Here is a 19974-nt window from a genome sequence, read left to right as displayed (position 1 = left end):
TTGCCTTGCATCAGTCTCGCGTCAGCCGCTCTGGTTCTTGGTGTAGTGGGTACAGTGGCCTCTGCAGTCCAAAATGCCCTTATGCAAGGCAACCCAGAAAGCGAGTGAGAGACACAGAAAGGGGAAGCCATGCACGCGGGTACGCACACAGCAAGGAGCCGAGTCTGGACCTGAGTCTGGAGCAGGGTTGTAGTGCGCCCAAAATCACTCTCTGCTTTTGACCAGTGGGGAAAGTGTGAGTTGTCCCTTTTCCCCCCTGTGTTGTTTGTCAATGAAAGTAAAATTTTATCATGTCACCATATTGCATGCATCTGTGCTTTCTTTTCTACTTGAGGTTTTTCAAGGAGGACCCACTTTGGAGGTGCAGTATAAGTGATATCAGTGTCTATTTATATTCACTGGGTTTATTGCTCGGTTATATTGCACTGTTATATTCAAACAGTCCTTCAACCTGCTAAACGCCCGCTAAGCAGTAGATGAAATCACAAGGCTGAACATCTGGAACCAATTCTCGGAACCAATGCCCCCCCCCCCCCAAAGACTACTGTATGTATAGCAAGATGGGGATGGATTAAAATTCTTGCACCAGATTCTAGGGTTTCCACGCGTCCAGTATTGGTCTGGACTGTCCTGTATTTGGACGCTCTGTCCAGTAAAAAAATTAGAGGTAATAGTGGACTGGTTTTCTATCCGGTATTACCTCTCTGGACATAGTGACCTGACCGGCTTAGGGGGTTGCAGGATTTCCCCGAGCAGGCAGAGAGCAGGGCTGTTGCTAGGGGGCTGGGCTGCCTCCTCCATTCTGATTGGTTGCATTACCCAGCATCAGCCAATCAGTTGGGGGTGTCAGGAGCTTGGGGGTGGGACCAAAGAGAAGAGGAAACAACATCGAGCGGAGATAAATGTGTGTGTGTCTTCTACGTGTCGCACCTTTCACCATTGTGTCCAGTATTTTTGGAGAAGCCACTAGGCAAACTTAGAGTCTCCTTTTCACTAGTTCTGCCTCTGGTTCACAAATCCCAGAGAAATCAATTTTTTTTCACAGTTTAAAATTATAATGATCCATTTTCTATTTTCTAAAATTGAGCACAGCTTTCTATGTTTAGTGGCATTTTATACAGCAATGATATTTATATCTTTTTAGCAATCTATAGCTACTTATTATCAAGTGCCACCACATTTTCATGGAAACAGTTGACATTTACTTTACATGGACCCTTCATGTTAGTGTCTGGTGCAGCAAACATACAGCTATTGTCACCTGAGTATTTAAAACAGGAGACAATAAAACCCTCTGCTGAAATACTAGCAGTGCACTACAGATAGGGTTACTTCCTCCAGGATCTGAGCCACAATGTTTTACACACTCTGCTGAAGATCTCCATTGCAAGATGTCCTCAAGCATGCAGTCTGTGTTCCAGAAAATATATGAATCCCGCTCCACACACTGAAGCCTGAAACCCACTGGGTTCCAAATGGAGCATTCCAAGGACCTGCCGATCAACCTTCCAATATCTGAAAATGATATTAAAGAATATCTTTGCTGTGCAGGAGTCCTGGGGATGATTTCTTGAAAGCGTTAGGATGCCTGGATGCTTTAAAAAAACGATATTCTCTTTGGCTTCTGCCTTTAGTTTTGTGTCTTTCCTGCTGATAACAGTTGCCATGGGAACTCAGAAATGGATGACGGGAAAAATGCTTTGTCAGACAGGAGTTGATTTGGTGAATGCCTCAGATCCGGAGCTAGTAAAGTTTATTGGAGACATTTACTATGGACTCTTCCAAGGCGGGAAAGTACGACAGTGTGGGTTGGGCAAGCGATGGTTCAAGTTCACAAGTGAGTAAAAAATATTTTGATAATTACATGACACAACGAAAATAATATATCTTTTTTGATCTATATAATAAATTGTTTTGATATTCCGTAATGATTGTGATGTAAAAAAAAAAACGTATTGGTGAAAAAGCCTCTTTTACTGACGGGAAAAAATGCTAATTTTACAGGTGAAATAAAAACCTTACTTTTTCAATCAAAACACAAAGTTGCTGTCAACCCAAATACATTAATTTTAGTTTATTTTTATTGCATATTTCACAGATGCAGGAACAATGAGTAACGTTTACAGTTACAGTTATGTTTAACAGTGGAATATGCTGACACAGTGGTTCTCAAACTGTGGTCCTTGCATGATTAGTGGTCCCTGATTACCGTAAAGGTGGGCCCCAAAATTTCTATTATTAATTTCAGGCAACTCTCACTACCACTGTCAATAGATCAGTGCTGAAGGTTGCTTTGTGATGACATGCTTCTTTTCATTCAAAGCCCTGTTCATTTTGATATATAGGCTTTGTATTTAGGAATAATGATGATCTAAGTCAGTGGTTTCCACCTTGTTTTTATTATCGAACCCTATCATTATATTGTGAAATTCTGTGGAACCCCAAACCTCTCTAATAAGCGCATCTGAGATGAGATGCATTGTAAGGAACCCCAACCCTCTCTAATAAGCGTCTGATATCAGATGCATTGTAAGGAACCCCAACCCTCTCTAATAGCGCATCTGAGATCAGATGCATTGTAAGGAACCCCAACCCCCTCTAATAGCGCGTCTGAGATCAGATGCATTGTAAGAAACCCCAAACCTCTCTAATAGCGCGTCTGAGATCAGATGCATTTTAAGAAACCCCAACCCTCTCTAATAGCGCGTCTGAGATCAGATGCATTGTAAGGAACCCCAACCCTCTCTAATAGCGCGTCTGAGATCAGATGCATTGTAAGGAACCCCAACCCTCTCTAATAGCGCATCTGAGATCAGGTGCATTGTAAATTCTTCTGTATTTGGTACAATTTTCAAATTACCTAAAAATTGCAGGGAACCCTTTTGAAAAACAGTGATCTAAGTGCGCAAAGTGGGGGGCGCACCCCCCAGGGGGGCAGGAGAATTTCCAGCAGGGGCGCAGTGGCTACAGAGGTCCCACGCTCTCCCCCAAGGCACTTACATTAAGTGCCAGGGGGGGGACCGCGTGAGGCCTCTGCCGTTTCTCTTACCTGATCTTCGGCGACGTGTCGCCATGGTAACCGGCGCCACGGGGTCCCGTGACGTCACGTTACCATGGTAACATGACATCACATGACACAGTGACGTCATTTGACGACGGAGGAGAGGGGGTGCGAGGCAGGAGGTAAGGAGGCGGGGGGGGGGGGGGGGTTGCAAGTTAAAAACTTTGCACACCCCTGATCTAAGTAAATATGATAAGGAAAAGTTTGAGAATCCCTGTTTTAATCCAAAATATACAAAGGGCATACATCCATTCAAAATAGTAACCAAATACTTGCGTGCTCTGAAACTTCTGGGGTACTATCCAATAAGAATAAAGAGTAGCATTTCTACATGTGTTTCAGTAGTGATTAACACTTATGTGCCAATGTTTCGGTACAATGCAGTGGACCTTTCTTACATTAATTCATGAACATCATTTTTTCTCACAGTAAGAGTTCACAAAAACAAGTTAATGGTGCGGTGTTAGTGCTTATAGTGCTTATAGTGAGGAATACCAAGAATATGCTCTTATGTAACATCTTTTCAGCAAGGTCATAGATTTCTTCATCCAACACGGAAAAAAAATACAGAGTTTTTTTTTTAAGATCACATCTGTACAAGACCTCCATATTGTGTGTGCAAATGTACAGTCATGGCTGATTCTATAATTGCAGATGTTTGTATTCCAGTAATGTAATTCTACACATTAAAATTAAAATCCAGATGCACATTTCAGAATATCCTTCTTGGTAAAACATATTTTAATGTCATCATTTAGACAAGTTCCGTGTGTTTGTACAACAACACTGCAATAATGTATCTAGCAAAAATGTATATATTTTTTTTTCTTAAAGTGAATAATGAAACTTTGGGAAATATGAAATCAAAGAGAGGATTATGGAAAAGAAATGATTGCCTCATATTTTGTGCTTCTGCTGTTTCTTGGCATTAGATGAATGAACCAACTGGATACTATATGCAAATGACCGACTACAGATTTGTTTTTTAAAATGTTACAGTACATGCCATGATATTTCTAAGGCCGCGTCCATGTTTAGTGCTTGCGGGCGGCACGCGCTTCCGCTCGGCACTGAGCCCCTACAGCCGCAATGGCTTTAGTAGGGGCTCGTCTACGCTTCCGCGCGCTTGCGGAAGCGTAGGTCTTAGGAACATTTTTCATTTTCCCGCTTGCCGGAGCGCAGGGCCGGTCACGTGAGCGGTTTGCCCAATGAGGGTGAACCAGCTCCGTGACGTCACTGGCCCGCTCGCCGCCAACACGCCCACAGACGGCGCGCTGTCTAAGGCCAGGGAAAGCACCCGCTTTCCCTCAGCCTCAGCGCGCCTCAGCACGCCAGGAAGAACCATGGACGAAGCCTAAAATGCTTGCAATAGAACAGGGATCAAAAATACATCATTATTGAATAAAGGCCCTTTGAATGTTTTTTTTCCCCCTATTGAGATTCAGACAAAGTTAAAGTTTCACAGGATGGGTGTGAAAGCACTAATAAAATATGTTTTTTTTTTTTTTTTTGTATCTTCCAGTCTTTCCACATCTGATGAAAAAGCTGAATACCACACTTCATTTGGTCATTATCATATTCCTATGCACAGCCATTTCTTTTGCTCTGATCAGTTTTGGATTCTGTATTCACAATGCACTAAAAGTCCCATATCGAGCAATCAAAGGTCCTGCTGGTATATGCCTTTGGAATTTACTCGCAGGTAACTTCATTTGCAATGTACTATGACAGAAGTATAATTACATTGTAGTGGAGAATGGAAAATGAGTGTTTGATGGAGCTTTTTTTTGCCCCATATAAAATGACCCAGAAGAGGATACTGTGTTAGCCTGTAGAGCAGACAGAAAAATAAGCTTTTCTAAAAAAAAGAATAACAGTAAGGTAAAAGTGATGCGTGAAATGTGCCAATGTGCAGGATTTAATGGAGGTGAAACAGGACACAGAGAAAAAGGATAAATATGAATCGCCATCATCAACATGAAAAAAACAGACATACCAGTATTGTATTGTATGTCTTTATTTATATAGCGCCAAAAGTGTACTCAGCGCTTCACAAAGAATACAGTACAGGGAATTATAATAATACAATAAGCACAGCAAAATCAGACAATAGGAAAGGAAATCCTTGCCCCCAAGAGCTTACAATCTAAGAGGTTTGATGAGGAACCTACAGAGACAGCAGGTGAAGGAATAAGTGCTGTAGATGGCAGTGCTTGGCCACAATGGGTGGTCACAAGTGAGATAACAAAGTTGTAGCACTGGTCACAACTTTAAAGACACGAGAGTCACCATATTAACAGGAAACTTTAAAAGAAAGAGCCAGAAAAACATTGGAGCATAAACTCATGTAAAAATTTGAACGTCTATATGCAGGCTTCAAGCAGCAATCCAGGTTTGCAGGATTGAAGCAGGGGGTCTCCGGAGTTGACCCGCATTAATTTCTGCTCTGGTGACCCCCTGCTTCCTGAGATACTTACCTCCGTAGCGGGTGCTGGTATCTTTGGCAAGTTACAGGTCCTGGTTACCCGGGCCAATAGGGATGACATCACGGCTTCATATTGGCCCGCCGGACATTTAAACGCTGCCATTATGTTAGGCACACAAGTTTCCTGTCTGCAGAGACACTGGCACCAGCATCCCAATGGAGGTAAGTATCTCTGGAAGTATGGGGTCCCAGAGCTGAAATTAACACAGTACAGCTCCAAGATTCCCTGCTTCAGTACTGTAATTAAAAAAATTCAACCTGGATTGCTGCTTTAACCCAGGATAAGGGTTCAAGTCACAGTACCTTCTATAAAGTGTTCTACCACTCAGAAATATCATAGTGATGCCCTATAAGTGCTCATTTGCATGTCATTAACCAGATTCCCTGGCCGGAGTGGAAACACAGTGCGCAGTATGCCGTATGCAGTGTGATTATGGGGTAAGGCAGGTTTGGGGATCTGTCTGATACATGTGAATGTGCTCTTAAGTGTTCTCTATCATTACTGTACTCTGTATCGTGGAGTATTTTTGTTACTATTTTACTCACCATAACTTGTTTGTGAACCTTGTATGCAGCTTTCTGAAGGTGGCAATAAGCCAATGAAATGAAAGAAGGGGGGTTAAGGATCACAGAGGAGAAAGGGAGGATTGGGTTAAGAGTCCCAGGGGGAGGATGGGGTTAAGGGTCCAAGGGGTTATATGAGGGGGGGTTATGGAGCCATGGGGAGAGGGGGAGGATGGGGTTAAGAGTCCCATGGGGGAGGATGGGGTTAATAAACCCAGGCAAGGAGGAAGGTATAAAGAAACCCACAGGGAGGGTGAGTGAAGGGGTTAAGAGCTAGGGAGGAGGGGTTGGGACTTATAACTGCCTTTATGCTCTCATGCTGTCTCACGGTCATGGAGCTGCCAGATGCACCTCCCCTCCCTTCCTCCAATGACAATCACGGCTGGCCGGGAGGAGGGAGCGAGAGCAGCATGTTAGCCTGCAGATCTGGTCTCACACAGCACGGCAACCTGAAATCTGCTCCTCTCCCCCCCTCCACACTCCGGTACCCTGGTAATACTGCAATAACAACTAATTTCCCACATCGGCATACCATCAGATGTTATTATTGCGGTATTACTATGATACCGGTATATCGCGCAACCCTAGCATTCGCTATGTTTTTTTCCGGAAAATATTTGCGTTATTTTTAACTCCAACATGCTAAATTGTATGCAAGTGAGCTATCTATGATCAAAATCATCCAAGACTGACAAACACATGCTATTATTAATTATATGTTATTACATCATACTTACGTTTGGTGTTATAGACAAGTTTGCATAGTGCCTGTAGATGTCATGGTCCTAGAGAAAAGTACATTTGAAAATCAATAACAGCTCAGGGATTTACAAAATTATGAATAAATTATCAAAAGCAATCATCCCAAAGTCAGAAAAATACACCATACATGTGTTAAGGGGGAGACTCCTGGAGCAGGTAGGACCTCGGTGGCTGGAACAGCGAGGAGCAGGTAAGGATTGTTGGGGTCACAAGCAGAGGTCTGAGGCTAGCAGCAAGCAGGATCGTTATTGTCACAAGCAGGATTCAGTGGCAGGCAGCAAGCAGGATCGTCATGGTCACGGGCAGGGTCAGCAACAGGAAGGCAGGAGCAGGGCAGGGGAGCAGAAACTGAGAATAGGGAGCATGAATAGGACTGGGACTTGCTAGCAGGAAACAGACAGGGGCAATCTAGTTTAATAGCAAGGGCCTTTAATATGAACAAGACTCAAAACAGGAACATAAACAGATCGGGGCAGAGGGAGTCCGGACACAAAACAAAAGCAAGGGAGGAACAGGAAACTATAAGGACAGAGGACAGGAGCAACAAGGAGACAGACAGGCAGAGGAACCCCAGAGCGGACCGAAAACAGCAGCACACCCGGTGGACAGAGAAAGGAACTGAGAGAGAGGGAGATCTAGGAAATTATGTCAGGGCTATTTCCTGACAACATGAAAAAACACCTCTCATAAATTGTATGTCCTTTTTATAATCAATGTAATTGATGTATACATATCACTAGTATTTGTGTATAGGCAGAGAAGGAGGGGAATAATAAAGCATAAGGCTTTTTGGAAAAGTTCTGTTAATGTGACTGTTTTGCAATATTTACTATTTGCCCACATACCTGCTATTTAGAAATGACATGCATTTACCATGTATGCCTCCTGCTAGCCATATACTAATGTTACAGAAGGTATTTCTGTATACAGTTATCCTAGTGAATCTGGAGTGAATTTGGGGAAAATAACACCCATTTCTCTTTTAGCTAATGTACTGTAGTGTAAATTCTAGACCTGGGCAAACATTTTCAGAAATGTGGATGTGCAAGTTCCTTTCAGTCGCGCATTTCATTGGATCGGTCTCAAAAAGGCAGATACGTTAATTTTTTTTCTACCACTGCAATTCTGAGTAAATCCGTCTGCAGATACGAAGAAACAGAGCAGATTCAGATAAATCTGCATGGATGTAGGAGCGTCCAATCTGCCTGCGGATTTACGTGCGGGTATTGGATTGTAACCAAAATGTATCTGAAAGTCAGGAGATTGGATTTTGGCAGGTTTGCACATCCCTAGTTATTTCCACTGTTTTTGGTGAGAGGATCTGGGGCTTAATATGTTGTAATTTAACAAATTCTCTCCCATTTTACAGTTGAGTATAATGTCCACTCCTCCTTTAAAAAGTATTGTAAAACCAATGTCACCTCTATTTGTTAAAACTAGACCCAAAAATAAAACCTGGTGCAAACTGCATTACTATTTGGAGCAGAAAAATGTGAAATCTTATATTTTTTAAGAAATCACTTCTGTCGTATTAGATAATAGTGACAGTTTTTCTAAATTATTATTCAACTCTTGTTGCCATTTTTAATCTGTTTTCATATACTGAGCATCCTTTAAAGCTGCAGTTCAGTCTTTTTTTTTTTTTTTTTTACATTTATTTTTTTACTTCAATAGTTTCATGTGTGCAATCTCTAATTACCTAAAGAACTGTATAGCTGCAGGTCAATTCGTTCTCCATGTATTGATAGGTCGAAATTTGGTGACATATTAAAAGCTGGGATTTGTTTATAATCTGCTTGTATGTCAGTGGAAGCTCATGAATATTCATGAGCATTTATGCACTGACATGTGCTAGAGGGAGGGCAGGGCTGACAAAGGGGTGTGCCAGGGCTTGTGACAGGACATGAAGGGGCAGTGCCTTAGCAAATGGCTGTTAAAATAGAATACAAGAAAATTGGTCTTTCAAAGTTGTTTTTTTAAAAACATAAAATGCTAAAAGTATTTTTTCTTACTACAGAACTGATTTATTAAAAAAAACACACATGCAGGATATTGACTGAACTGCAGCTTTAAGTTCTGTTGCAGGTTTTAGCACACTTACCAAGCAGTGTAAGATCTGTGCAACTCTTTCCTATTTGTGATAATTTGTTGCCAATGATTACCAGCATTTTCAGCTGCAAACAGTAACAGTAGTCAATGTTACCTAAGTAAACATACATTGTAGCTGCTGAGTTACACTGAATGAAGGATTGATTGAAACTGAAAGGGGCCCATTTCATTAGGCATACAAGCGGAATTTTTACAGATTTATAACAGGAGCACCAAATGATTGCCAACTTAGGTAAGGATGTAGAATTTTACATTGTCACATGCTTTAAATATAGAAAGACGAAAAATAGGGGGGAACCTGTTTTGCTGCTTTGAGAGGATAAGCGTAACTCTAAATCTGAAAATGGATTCAGACAGCTTAGATGGCGAATTCCATCAAATCTTACAGTTTAACTAAGCAGTATTAGCCTTATGGACTTCAGTGAAAGTGCAATTATTAAACGTAGAATTAGCCTTTATTTTCATATCTCTTAACAAGACGTGTGTATGTAGTACTGGCTTCTCATCCCACACTGGACATTGTGCTCCAGAAATGTGTTTATTGGGGATGTTCAGAGAGTTCAAGGACAAGTAACTTTTGCATGGGAGAAACTTGAGAGAGTGAGACACAGACCTTGGAAAAATAGGGTAGATAAGAATTGGAAAACAAAGTTTAGGGAGACAGGCAGAATCATGTACTGTTATCAAGTAACAAGGGAGATTTATAAATAAGAGAAGAAAAAGTGGAATTGAAGGAGATGCACTGTAGGGGGGGAGAGGGGAGACACAGAGACAGACAGACTCTTTCTCGGTGTGCACTAAACCCTTCCTCCAATTTGGATGTGAATACCCTCAAGACTGCACTTTAAGCCCATATTCATTATTTAACTGTAACTTTAATTTATTTTGGTTCACAGCCGAAATAACAAAACTTGTATCAGTGTCCAATTATTTACGGACCTAACTGTATATGGTTAAAAAATGCAACAAACATTTTAGAATTTCATCAAACAACAACTGGGAATGATGCATTTTAGCTTTGTAATTAATAAGCATGCTCACTCTGGCTTTCTCCTTACATCCCAAATCATAACACAAATCAATGCATTTTATGTAAAATTCATAAGGATATTGTCTATCAGAAGATACAGTATGATTTTTCATTTGATCACAAAACCAATAGGGCACGGCTAGTGTGTTTCCAAAGAAACGGAGTCTCCCAAGAGGGAAAGAATGGGGCTTAAGGAATATGGGGTGCACAGAAAACAGAAAAAAAAGATTATATATAAATTCTGAGTTTCCAGTAATAAGCAACATTGATGATGATACAGCAGGGGGCACTATAGGCAAGTCTTAATATATAAAGAGTTCCAGAATGTGAAGTCTGCTGGAGGTGTATGAAGTCCCATACAAGGAAATGCAGTTTTGCAGATAAATAACCAGGTATACAGGGACAACCTCCCATATGCAAGACTAAATCCAGATGGATGAATAAAACATTAGTACTCACAGAATTGAGAATGTTCTTCCTCCGTATCTTCACTTGCTGGGTGCCACCCCTAGCGTGCGAAGCGCTGTGGAAAGTACAAGTTGAAAGGCAAAATGACAAGAATATCGCCGCACCACTTCGGGAAAAAAAAGCAAAGAGGGTGAAAAAATAACGAATTTATTGCTGACAAAAGGAGAAAATCACACGTACACTTTGATAAAGCCCTTACGGGCGAAACATGTCAGTGTGATTTTCTCCTTTTGTCAGCAATAAATTCGTTATTTTTTCACCCTTTTTGCTTTTTTTCCCAAGTGGTGCCGCGATATTCTTGGCATTTTGCTTTTCAACTAGTGTGGTTCCAAACCCTTCCATGTCTGTGGGAGGCCAATAACGCTTTAATATATATATATATATATATATATATATATATATATATATATATATATATATATATATATATATAAAAAAGTAGATTTTACCAGATTGGAGTCCGGAAAAAACGAGACAGCACACAGTCCAGTAGGTCCAATAAAGCTGTATTCAGTGTAACATGGCACCACCTCCAACGTTTCGGTCAACCTAGCGTGACCTTCCTCAGGACGTGGGACAAGCATCAGCATTTCTTCATTTGTTTACAGTGTGCCAACTGAGTGTGATTTTTTTTAATAATATATATATATATATATATATTTATACCCTATTTGCTGTATGTTTTTGCATTGTCGGTCCTTCTGTTTTCCCACATTCGAGTGTGCTCACGTTGCTGTAGATTTCCTGCGAATAAATTGACATTTGCATTTTAATGTCTCTGCAGGTTTGTTCATTGTGTTTGCGGTCTCGAGCTTTGTTGCTGCAGTCAAACTTCATCAGCTCACGGAACGGATAGCAAATTTTCAGGAAACTGTTTTCAAAATTGTCATTTTGGAAGAACACTATGAAGACTCCTTTTGGTTATGTGTAGCAAGCGGAGTAACTCACGGTGTAAACATGTTACTAATGGCGGCCAGTGCAATACGACTGCCGAAATTTAAGACAAAAACAGAAGAGGCAAATGTAACTGCAGAAGACATCATGTATTAGTAACCTATTTGGATGAAGCTTTCTCTGTCTTATCTGTTTTTACACACGTGTGATATCTTACAGTTGGTTCAAACCCTTCAGTAAAATGGATATACCTCATTAATGAATCCCTATGAGCTCCGATGACATACTTTTTCCTGTGTCACACAATTTTATAATGTACACAAAAGTTGTGCTAATTTAAATATCTTTAGTAAAAAGCTTGCGACATGGTCTAACTCTAGACTGACGGTTCTCATGGTCGAATTCTAGATTGACGGTTCTCATGGTCTAATTTCTGACGTCTCAACACAGTATTATTGTACAATACTTTGATATAACACCACGGTGGTACATCAAGGACTAAAGTACTGCTAATGAATGTAGTAGTCATAAAATATAAAAACATGAGCATGAAAATCTATTTGAACAAGTTGTGGTACTTTTGATGCACGAGACAACGGGAGTGACTTGCTCAGTCAGACCAGGGTTATAGTGACGGTAAAAGAGGGATCCTATTTGTATGGCAAGATTTGTTCTGTTGTGCTGGTTGCTCTGTTCACCTGCTACTCTTATAGTCAGAATAGATGGGAATACATCTGTAAACTTAAGATTTCAGGTTCTTGGGTCTGGCCCAAGCGTAACCACACGGCTTCTTTTCCAGGTAGAAAAGTAAAATAAACAGCATCATTTATATTTTTATTTATTACATAAATGCAATATATTTTTATCTGCACTACAAGAAAAAAATAAAATACACCAATATGTATGCTGATCTTCCTGTAAACAAATTAAAATATGGACAAAGAAATGAAATAGACAAAACAAAATAGAGAAGAAAAAAAAAAACAAAGAAATAGATCAGTTATTTATTTAATAGAAATTATGCTTGGGAAAAGCTCTCAGCGTTGGGTTAAATGGAATTTAAGAAGTAGCAGTAGTGGAATTATGTAACAACGATATGTGTAAAGTTGGTCTTAAAATGTATATTGAAAAAACAACTAGGAAATAGAGATGATTAATGTCAACATATTTAATTGAATGCACTATAATGGAATTAGACAGAAAACCGAACTCAGGTACCAGAGTCATCTTTCAGCCAAATGTATCATGTTACTGTGATCACTTAATTCATTGAGGCAGTAGTTTCTGTGTGGCTGACATGGGATAGAGAAAAAGCCATTTATGCATTTGGCAGGGCTTACAGATAAATAAGCAAAGATGGACATACACATCTTTGTATAATCAGACTATCAATGGACGTCACTTAAAAGGCCTCCTCCCAGTAGTTGAGCAACTGAGTGTCTGGGCATCTGCTGACTTACACAAGGGGTGTCTGGGGGGACCGCCTGGCAGGTGATATTATCTGGGGGAGAGTGTGGTAGGTGATTTTATCTGGGGGGTGGGGGGGGAGCTATTGGCAGTTTATTTAATCTTGGGGGAGAGCCAGGTGGGAAGTGATTTTATCCGGGGGTAGTGTGTGGCAATTATTTTTTTTAATAATAAAAGATACAACAATTTAGCCTATAATAGTAATAATAGTAATAATTCACAAAAGACAGGGCATTACCGGGCCTGCAATGCCCCAAGGCCGGGTGGCCGTGAAGTGAGGCCTCAGGCCTTCAGCACTTTCACTCTGGGCATTAATGGCCATGTAATGCCCTTTCCTTTGGGGATTATTACTGTAGAAATACCTGGAAATTGTGGCACCTTGATAATTTATACATTTTAGCCAATCAGCTGCATCACTTGTCATACAGACAGATGAGTCAGTCCAGCAGCAATCAGACTGGGAAGGCGTAAGGGCAAGAGCACACATGGCGCCTTGCGGCGCTGCGTGCGCGCACCTCTATCTGCTGGGCGATGTGTGAACATCCCCAGCAGACAGAATGATCCACGAGTGGACGGGGAGATCGGGGGAGCGGGCGGGTGGGATAGCAAGCGGGGGAGCGGGCGGGCGGCGGATAAATAAATAATGTAATAAAAATAATGTAACATAATGTAAATAATGTAATAATGAGACTAAATAATAAATAAAATAATAAAACCAGCAATTTCAGCAGCCAATCAATGAAAACGTCTGTACATTGATTGGCTGCTGGAACAGACGTCGCGCTGCTGCAGCCGGGAATCACAGTTTTGAAAGACTCCAGCTACAGCAGCGGCGATGGCGCCGTGCTTCGCAGCCAATGGTAGTTTTAACAATGAACACTACCATTGGCCGCCAGGGGTTGGTGATGGACGCGCGCGCGCACGTCGCGTAGCGCTGTGTGTGCTCCAGCCCTAAGGAGGCTGCAGCAGACTGCATGTGAAAGCTCTGTGAAGGGGGGAGATACTATGGAGGAAGGAAAGTGAGTCTGTGTATATACAGTGGGGGGGGGGCTGTAATGTGTGTGTATATAACGTGGGCAAGGAGGTATGTATGGGGGGGTGCAATGTGAGTATATATAGAGGCAGCGCTGTATTGTGTGTGTATACAGGGGGAGGGCTGTACTATGTTTATATAGAGCAGGGGTGGCCAACCTGACTGGGAGTTGGAGCCAAGGGGGGCAGTTGGAGTATAGGGGGGAGGCAGTTGGAGCGATGGGGGCAGGTGAATTGATGGAGAGCAGTTGGATTGACAGGGGAGGGGCAGTTTAATTGAAGGGGAAGGCAGTTAGTTTGACGGGAGTGAGGGGGGCAGTTGGAATTACAGGGGAGTGACAGTTGGATTGACGGGAGTGAAAGGGGGCAGTTGGTACAAGGGAGTGACATGGGGGCAGTTGGTACAATGGAGTGACATGGGGACAGTTGGTACAAGGGAGTGACAGGGGGCAGTTGGTACAAGGGAGTGACAGGAGGGCAGTTGGTACAAGGTAGTGATAGGGGGCAGTTGGATTGACAAGGGGAGTTAGTTGGATTGACGCGAGTGACAGGGGAGCATTTGGTACAAAGAAGTGACATGGGGGCAGTTGGTACAAGGGAGTGACAGGGGGCAGTTGGTACAAGGGAGTGACAGGGGGCAGTTGGTACAAGGGAGTGACAGGGCAGTTGGTACAAGGGAGTGACAGGGCAGTTGGTTCCAGGGGATGACAGGGAAGCACTGGAATGACAGGGTCAGCAGTGGTGGACAAGGGGGGTGACAGGAGTGTAAGAGAAGGCAGTGGGGGAAAAGAGGGCAGTGGTGTGATTGCCCCTACCTTGCTCTCCTGTGTCCATAGCCAGCACCATGTGGAGCTCTCAGCAATTAGGGTGTATACTCACTGTACCCTGTGCTGCTTTGGAGTCCGGCAGTGGTCGCTAATCCATAGGCACTCAGAAGAGGAGCTGATTAGAGGGTGCTCTGGTTTCTCCTCTCCCATGTCTCTATGATCCCTCTGCCTACAGTAATTTCCCCCCTCTCCTCCTCTTCAGGGGCTGCACAGGAAGCACTGGAGTGCCGCAGGCCACCCCTGATATAGAGGGTGGGGCTATAATGTGTGTGGACAGGGGGCACTATGCTGTCTGTGGAGAAGGACTATACAGAGTGTATATCATAAATGGGGACTGTACTGTGTGTGAAGAGGAGGCGGGTTGTACTGTGGGTGTAAGGGAGGGGTCTATACTGTGTGTGGGGACGATTGAGTCTGTGTTTGTGGAGAAGCTATTCTGCATAGAGGGGAGGGCTGTATTGTGTGTGGTGACAATGGGGGATGTACTTTGGAGAGGGGGAATGTACTGAGTGTCTGGTGAGGGCTATACTTTAACACTTTATTTATAAGAAAGTTTCAGTTCGGGTACAGAAGGAAGAAGTGACAATATAACAAATTACACCGCGCACCAGTTTGAAATTGAAATATTAAATTATTGTGAAAGGTTGATGTATCTCAACTGATAAATATCAAAGTATATACAATATCCTTATCGTGAAGTATATAAACAAAAAAACAGTGTATTGTAACAAAGGTTTAAAAAATAGTGTCCAAAAAGTGACACTAATGAAGTGAATATACGATACAAATGTAACCTTCAACAGATATATACAGGAGTCTGTAGCTAGTCAGTGTGGATGGCTCAGCATCCTAGGTACTAGTGAAAAAGAAAAAAGATAGCGCACAACTCATAGTATATTAAAAAATATAATGTGTTTAGTGTAAAGCAGATAAGTAATGCACGTACAAGAAACTTGATCATTCAGGCAGTACATGTTAGGGACATGTTACCACATATAACGCACGCCTGGACCTCTGCATCCGCCGACATCCGCCACGGTCTGCTTCTGGGTTAGTGAAGTTGGGTCCTTCCATGATTGTCACACATATCCTGGGTCTCCAGTATCCGTCCTCCAGTCAGTCCATCGCATTTCGGCGCTACGTTAGGTTAACATACAGCCATAGGGGAACTCCCCACAGAGACAGAGATGCACGCTGTAAAAGTGATCTCTGAGACTCGTGAGGCAGCCGCTGACTTCACAAGCTTGCGTCGCTGTTAGGCATCCAGCAAGTTCACCGTCAGGGGTACAGGTGTATACCGCAGACTCAGAGGATCCTGGCAGCGCACTGTCAATGTATTTGGAGCAGTAATAGACAATAAGAGTCAAGTTTCCTACGCGTTTCGTAGATGTTCTCTACTTCATCAGGGAATACCTTTTACAGAAGGCAGAACCGCTCCCTGAGGGCCACAGAAAGGGGGGCAAGCAAGGCTCCCTCAAATGAGGACTGCATCTCTATTCATTGAAGGGTCATTAAAAAAAATCTTATCCAAGGGTCCCCATATTCTGGTAAAGCTGGGGCATCTGCCAGATAAGAAGCTTATAAGCTTTTCCATTGACATCACGTACCATATTTTGCTTTTAATTTTGTCTCTACTTTGGGGGTCGAGCTGCCTCTAGCAGGCCGCTGTAACAATATGTTTCACAAGCTTTCAGGCCGGGGAAGTCATGGTTAGGCTTGAGAAGCGCCACCTTGGGGTTCGGGCGCACCGCAGTCCCCAGGATTTCTTTCATTACCTCAAATTTACTAGACCACATTGCGAATATCTTGGGGCAATTCCACCACAAGTGTCTGAATGAGCCCGACTGCTCGCAGGCCCTGAAACACTCAGGGGGACCTCTGGGTACCTGTGCCAGATACCACGTATGCAATATTTTATACACTTTTTCCCTCGTGGTGACACATATAGAGCTTGTGGCTGCGGCCCCACAGATGTCCAGCCAGTCTTCCATGTCTTGTGAGTCTCCCCGATCCCTTTCCCACAGCTGCATGAACCCACTGTTTGCCTTCCTATTGGGATTTCAAATGATTTGATACACTAATATTATGCCTCTGCAGCCGGCTGCATCCCCCGCACACACTTTCAAAATATGCCAACCTCACGGAAACAAAATGGGCCAGTTGCATGTATCGAAACGTACAATTTTGTTTTAAGAAACAAGGACAAAGTACGGTAAAAGTTGAAAAAATTATGTAGAAGTTCCAAAAAGAAAACGAAAATTACGAAATTGTATAATATTATGTACTGCAAAAGGGAAAAAAAAGGTTCTACATTATTATTTATAAAAAATGAAGAAAAGAAATCCATACCTTACCTTTAGCATATAATGGTAGTAATCCCATACTGTAATCCCAAATAATACCGTGGTTGGGTGAAATGCCAAGCGCTTCTCCTACTACAAGGCTCTTCTACTGCTGGGCCAACATGTTGAGTGGGAGCTGGGAGAGGGGCTGGATGGCTGAGTGAGTGAGCATGGCGGACCTGGAGTGAGGATCTGTGAGGAACCAGGGCCGTCAGAGAGAGGGTAGAGGTGTGACCATATGTGGCATCCCAATCGGTTAAACAGATTATTAATGTGAGAACAAAATCATATAAATACATACCTGTAATGCAGGGAGAGAAGAATGCAGAGCACCTGGTCGCCTGGGCACCTAATATTTTACCTCTATCGACTATGCTGCGGGGCAGCACTGACTGAAATGTTAGTCACCGCAGTGGACGGCAACAGCGTTCTCAGTCATCCTTTGCTAGCGCAACCTCAAATCAGGATAGTGCACGCTGTTACCAATTGTGGCTGTGTCTGAGAGCCCTGCACTGCTTTTAGTCTGGTGTGCTGGGGGGTAGGTGTGAGGTGTGATGGAGGGAGTGATGTGGAGCCAGTGACATAACTAAAAAATGTTGCCCCCGGCAAAAAAATGTAAAGGCCCCTCCCACCAAAAAAACACAATAAATCTAGTTTCCACTGGAGCCCTGTAGGAGATGTGCAGAGATATAACCAGGGAGACAGATGTGAGGGAAAATAATATTGGCTTTTATTTCGCCGGTGGAATTGAACAGTACAGCTTTTGTCAGCATTTAAAATAAACTAAACAGGCCTATCCCTATGTAAGGGCTAACTCACACTACCCAGTCCCTATCTGCAGGGCTAGGAAGGCTTGGCCTCTTACCAACCTCTGACCTAAAAGTCCAAAGAAGTACCTGGAGGCAGGGGCTCTTTACATCAGTCTCCGGGTCTGGGTGAGTGTCATCGGAGGGCTGTGTACATATCGCCACAGAGGAAAGACTTTCCCTTCTGCCTCACCGGCTCCCGTAAAAGGAGGACACTAATCGAAGAAAATCATGATATTTAATAAAAAAAATAGAACAGGACATGTTCAGGGGGCAAGATACTAACATTTTATGAGTTAAACATTTGGGCATTAGGAGGGGATTGCTGCTTTAAGTTAAACTTTAGACCATATAAACTAATAACTGATATCCCATATCTGAAAATTTGCTTTATTCCTGCCAAAATGCGTTAGCAGATACAGTAATGGTCCATACATTTGTAACTAATAAAGCGGATCCAACATCGCCTGCTCCAAAATATATATAAACAATGTAAAAAAAAAGCCCAGTGTGTAAACAATGAAACCGTCGATAAGTCACATATACACAGGGCCAGGGCTCTTCAACTGGCAGCCTCCGGGCCTAATGCACAAAATGGATATTTTAGATCAAGTTCATCTTATTATCTAGTTATAACCCTTTTGACATGCTGTGAACTACTTTAAAAACGTTTTTTTACTAGACCTTGAATAATTTAATTTTTTTTTTTACATTTTGTACTCTTTGTTTCATAAAATGAGTACAGTAATCTTAGGAACATTAAGGCAGCAATACAGTATATATTGTATGTAATTATATTTTATAAACATATCACTTTATTTATGCAATTTATGGTGACATGATTAAACACATGTTCACTTGCTTGAGTAATGATTAGTAGAAATTGCTTGGTGAGACAATGGCTGAGCTTTGACAGGTTAACCCAGAATTATCTCTCGGTACCTTGGCCCAGTTCCAAAAAAAAGGTGCCAAGCCTTTACTCCCATTCATATGGGTCGAATAGGAGTAAAGGCATGCAAAACCTCTAGCACCCTTTTGTGGATTTGGTCCCATGGGTGCATGCTAAACCTAGCACAGAGTATCTTTCCAATTGTAATCTGCCCCAGCAGAGAACCAAAGAACACCTGACCTATGGCTTCTACCAAATGAAGAACCCGGGCATGGCGATCTATTCATTAAACTGCGATCATGGCATTACTGTGCGAAAATGGCCATTTTCATTAAGTACTTTTATGCATGTCCAACTTGCACGAAAACATCTCTCTTTGACGCCATGTATTTCTAACTGTACGATTCTGTGCAATATGCTAATTTTATATGCAAACTCGCAAATAAACATGTTCACAGGTTATTCTTTAATAAGCCTGCATATCGCCCGGAACGTCCCAGACAGAATTTGCACCTTTGAGAGCAGAGCTTTCTCAGGTATGTTTCCAGGTATCATTTGCCATAACACGAGGATTATTGGTTAATCTGTAAATGAGCAAACTTCTACCTTGTTCTTTCTTTTTGCTTCAGCTTTGAGAGAAACATACAATTGTTAAAATATTAGCATTACCTGATTTTCTTTTTTTGATTTATATTTCATTTCCCTTGCTGTTTTTTATGTAATTTTCTGTTGTCTGTGTAATACTCTACTGAGCCTTTTCAGCAATAAACCTTGCATCACTCCGATTTAAAACAAATAATCACTCCGATTTAACCTGTGTCTTCTAAATTGTTTTAATTTAAAATAGAAGTAATTCTATCAGCCAGGATCAAGTATCTAGAGTACAATTTCTCAGATCCAGTGGCTTCATATACACTATATTTGAATTAAAACTGTTTAAAATATATTTTATTTATTATCAATTCCAATCTTTGGAATCAATGGATCAAAACTAGGAAAAGCCACCAAACTAGGAGCATGTACTATAAAAAGGAGGACATCTTTGGTATCTCCAACTCAACATACTGTGTCATTATAATGCATAGTATTGTACAGGTAATGTTACAAAACCTGCTCTATTTCCAGCAATAAGCAATGAATGATATGACTTGTAATGCATCACAAAGAGGAAGAAGTGAGCTAGCTGTATCCAATCAGTGAGAGTGCCAAGTTATTCACTGTATACTATAACCAATCAG

General features: G+C 42.0%; 2 protein-coding genes across 2 annotated transcripts in view; one reads left to right on the top strand and one right to left on the bottom strand.

The window, feature by feature from the left end:
* Nucleotides 1–7363, bottom strand: part of QDPR (quinoid dihydropteridine reductase) — a 42047-nt gene extending 34684 nt beyond the window's left edge. The window contains exons 1-2 of the mRNA XM_075568948.1: nucleotides 7000–7363; nucleotides 6848–6895 (exon numbers count right to left, since the gene is read on the bottom strand). The gene's annotated coding sequence lies outside the window, so the exon portion shown is untranslated. The remainder of the gene's footprint in view (nucleotides 1–6847; nucleotides 6896–6999) is intronic.
* Nucleotides 1395–11813, top strand: CLRN2 (clarin 2). Its single transcript, XM_075568960.1, has 3 exons — nucleotides 1395–1837; nucleotides 4584–4763; nucleotides 11264–11813. The coding sequence occupies exons 1-3, from the start codon at nucleotides 1585–1587 to the stop codon at nucleotides 11527–11529; spliced, it is 699 nt and encodes a 232-aa protein (XP_075425075.1). The 5' UTR covers nucleotides 1395–1584; the 3' UTR covers nucleotides 11530–11813.
* Nucleotides 11814–19974: the final 8161 nt, after the last annotated feature.

The sequence above is a fragment of the Ascaphus truei genome, chromosome 1, assembly GCF_040206685.1.
Source record: "Ascaphus truei isolate aAscTru1 chromosome 1, aAscTru1.hap1, whole genome shotgun sequence".
Classification (NCBI taxonomy): Eukaryota; Metazoa; Chordata; class Amphibia; order Anura; family Ascaphidae; genus Ascaphus; species Ascaphus truei.
This window is presented reverse-complemented; position numbering and strand designations above follow the sequence as displayed.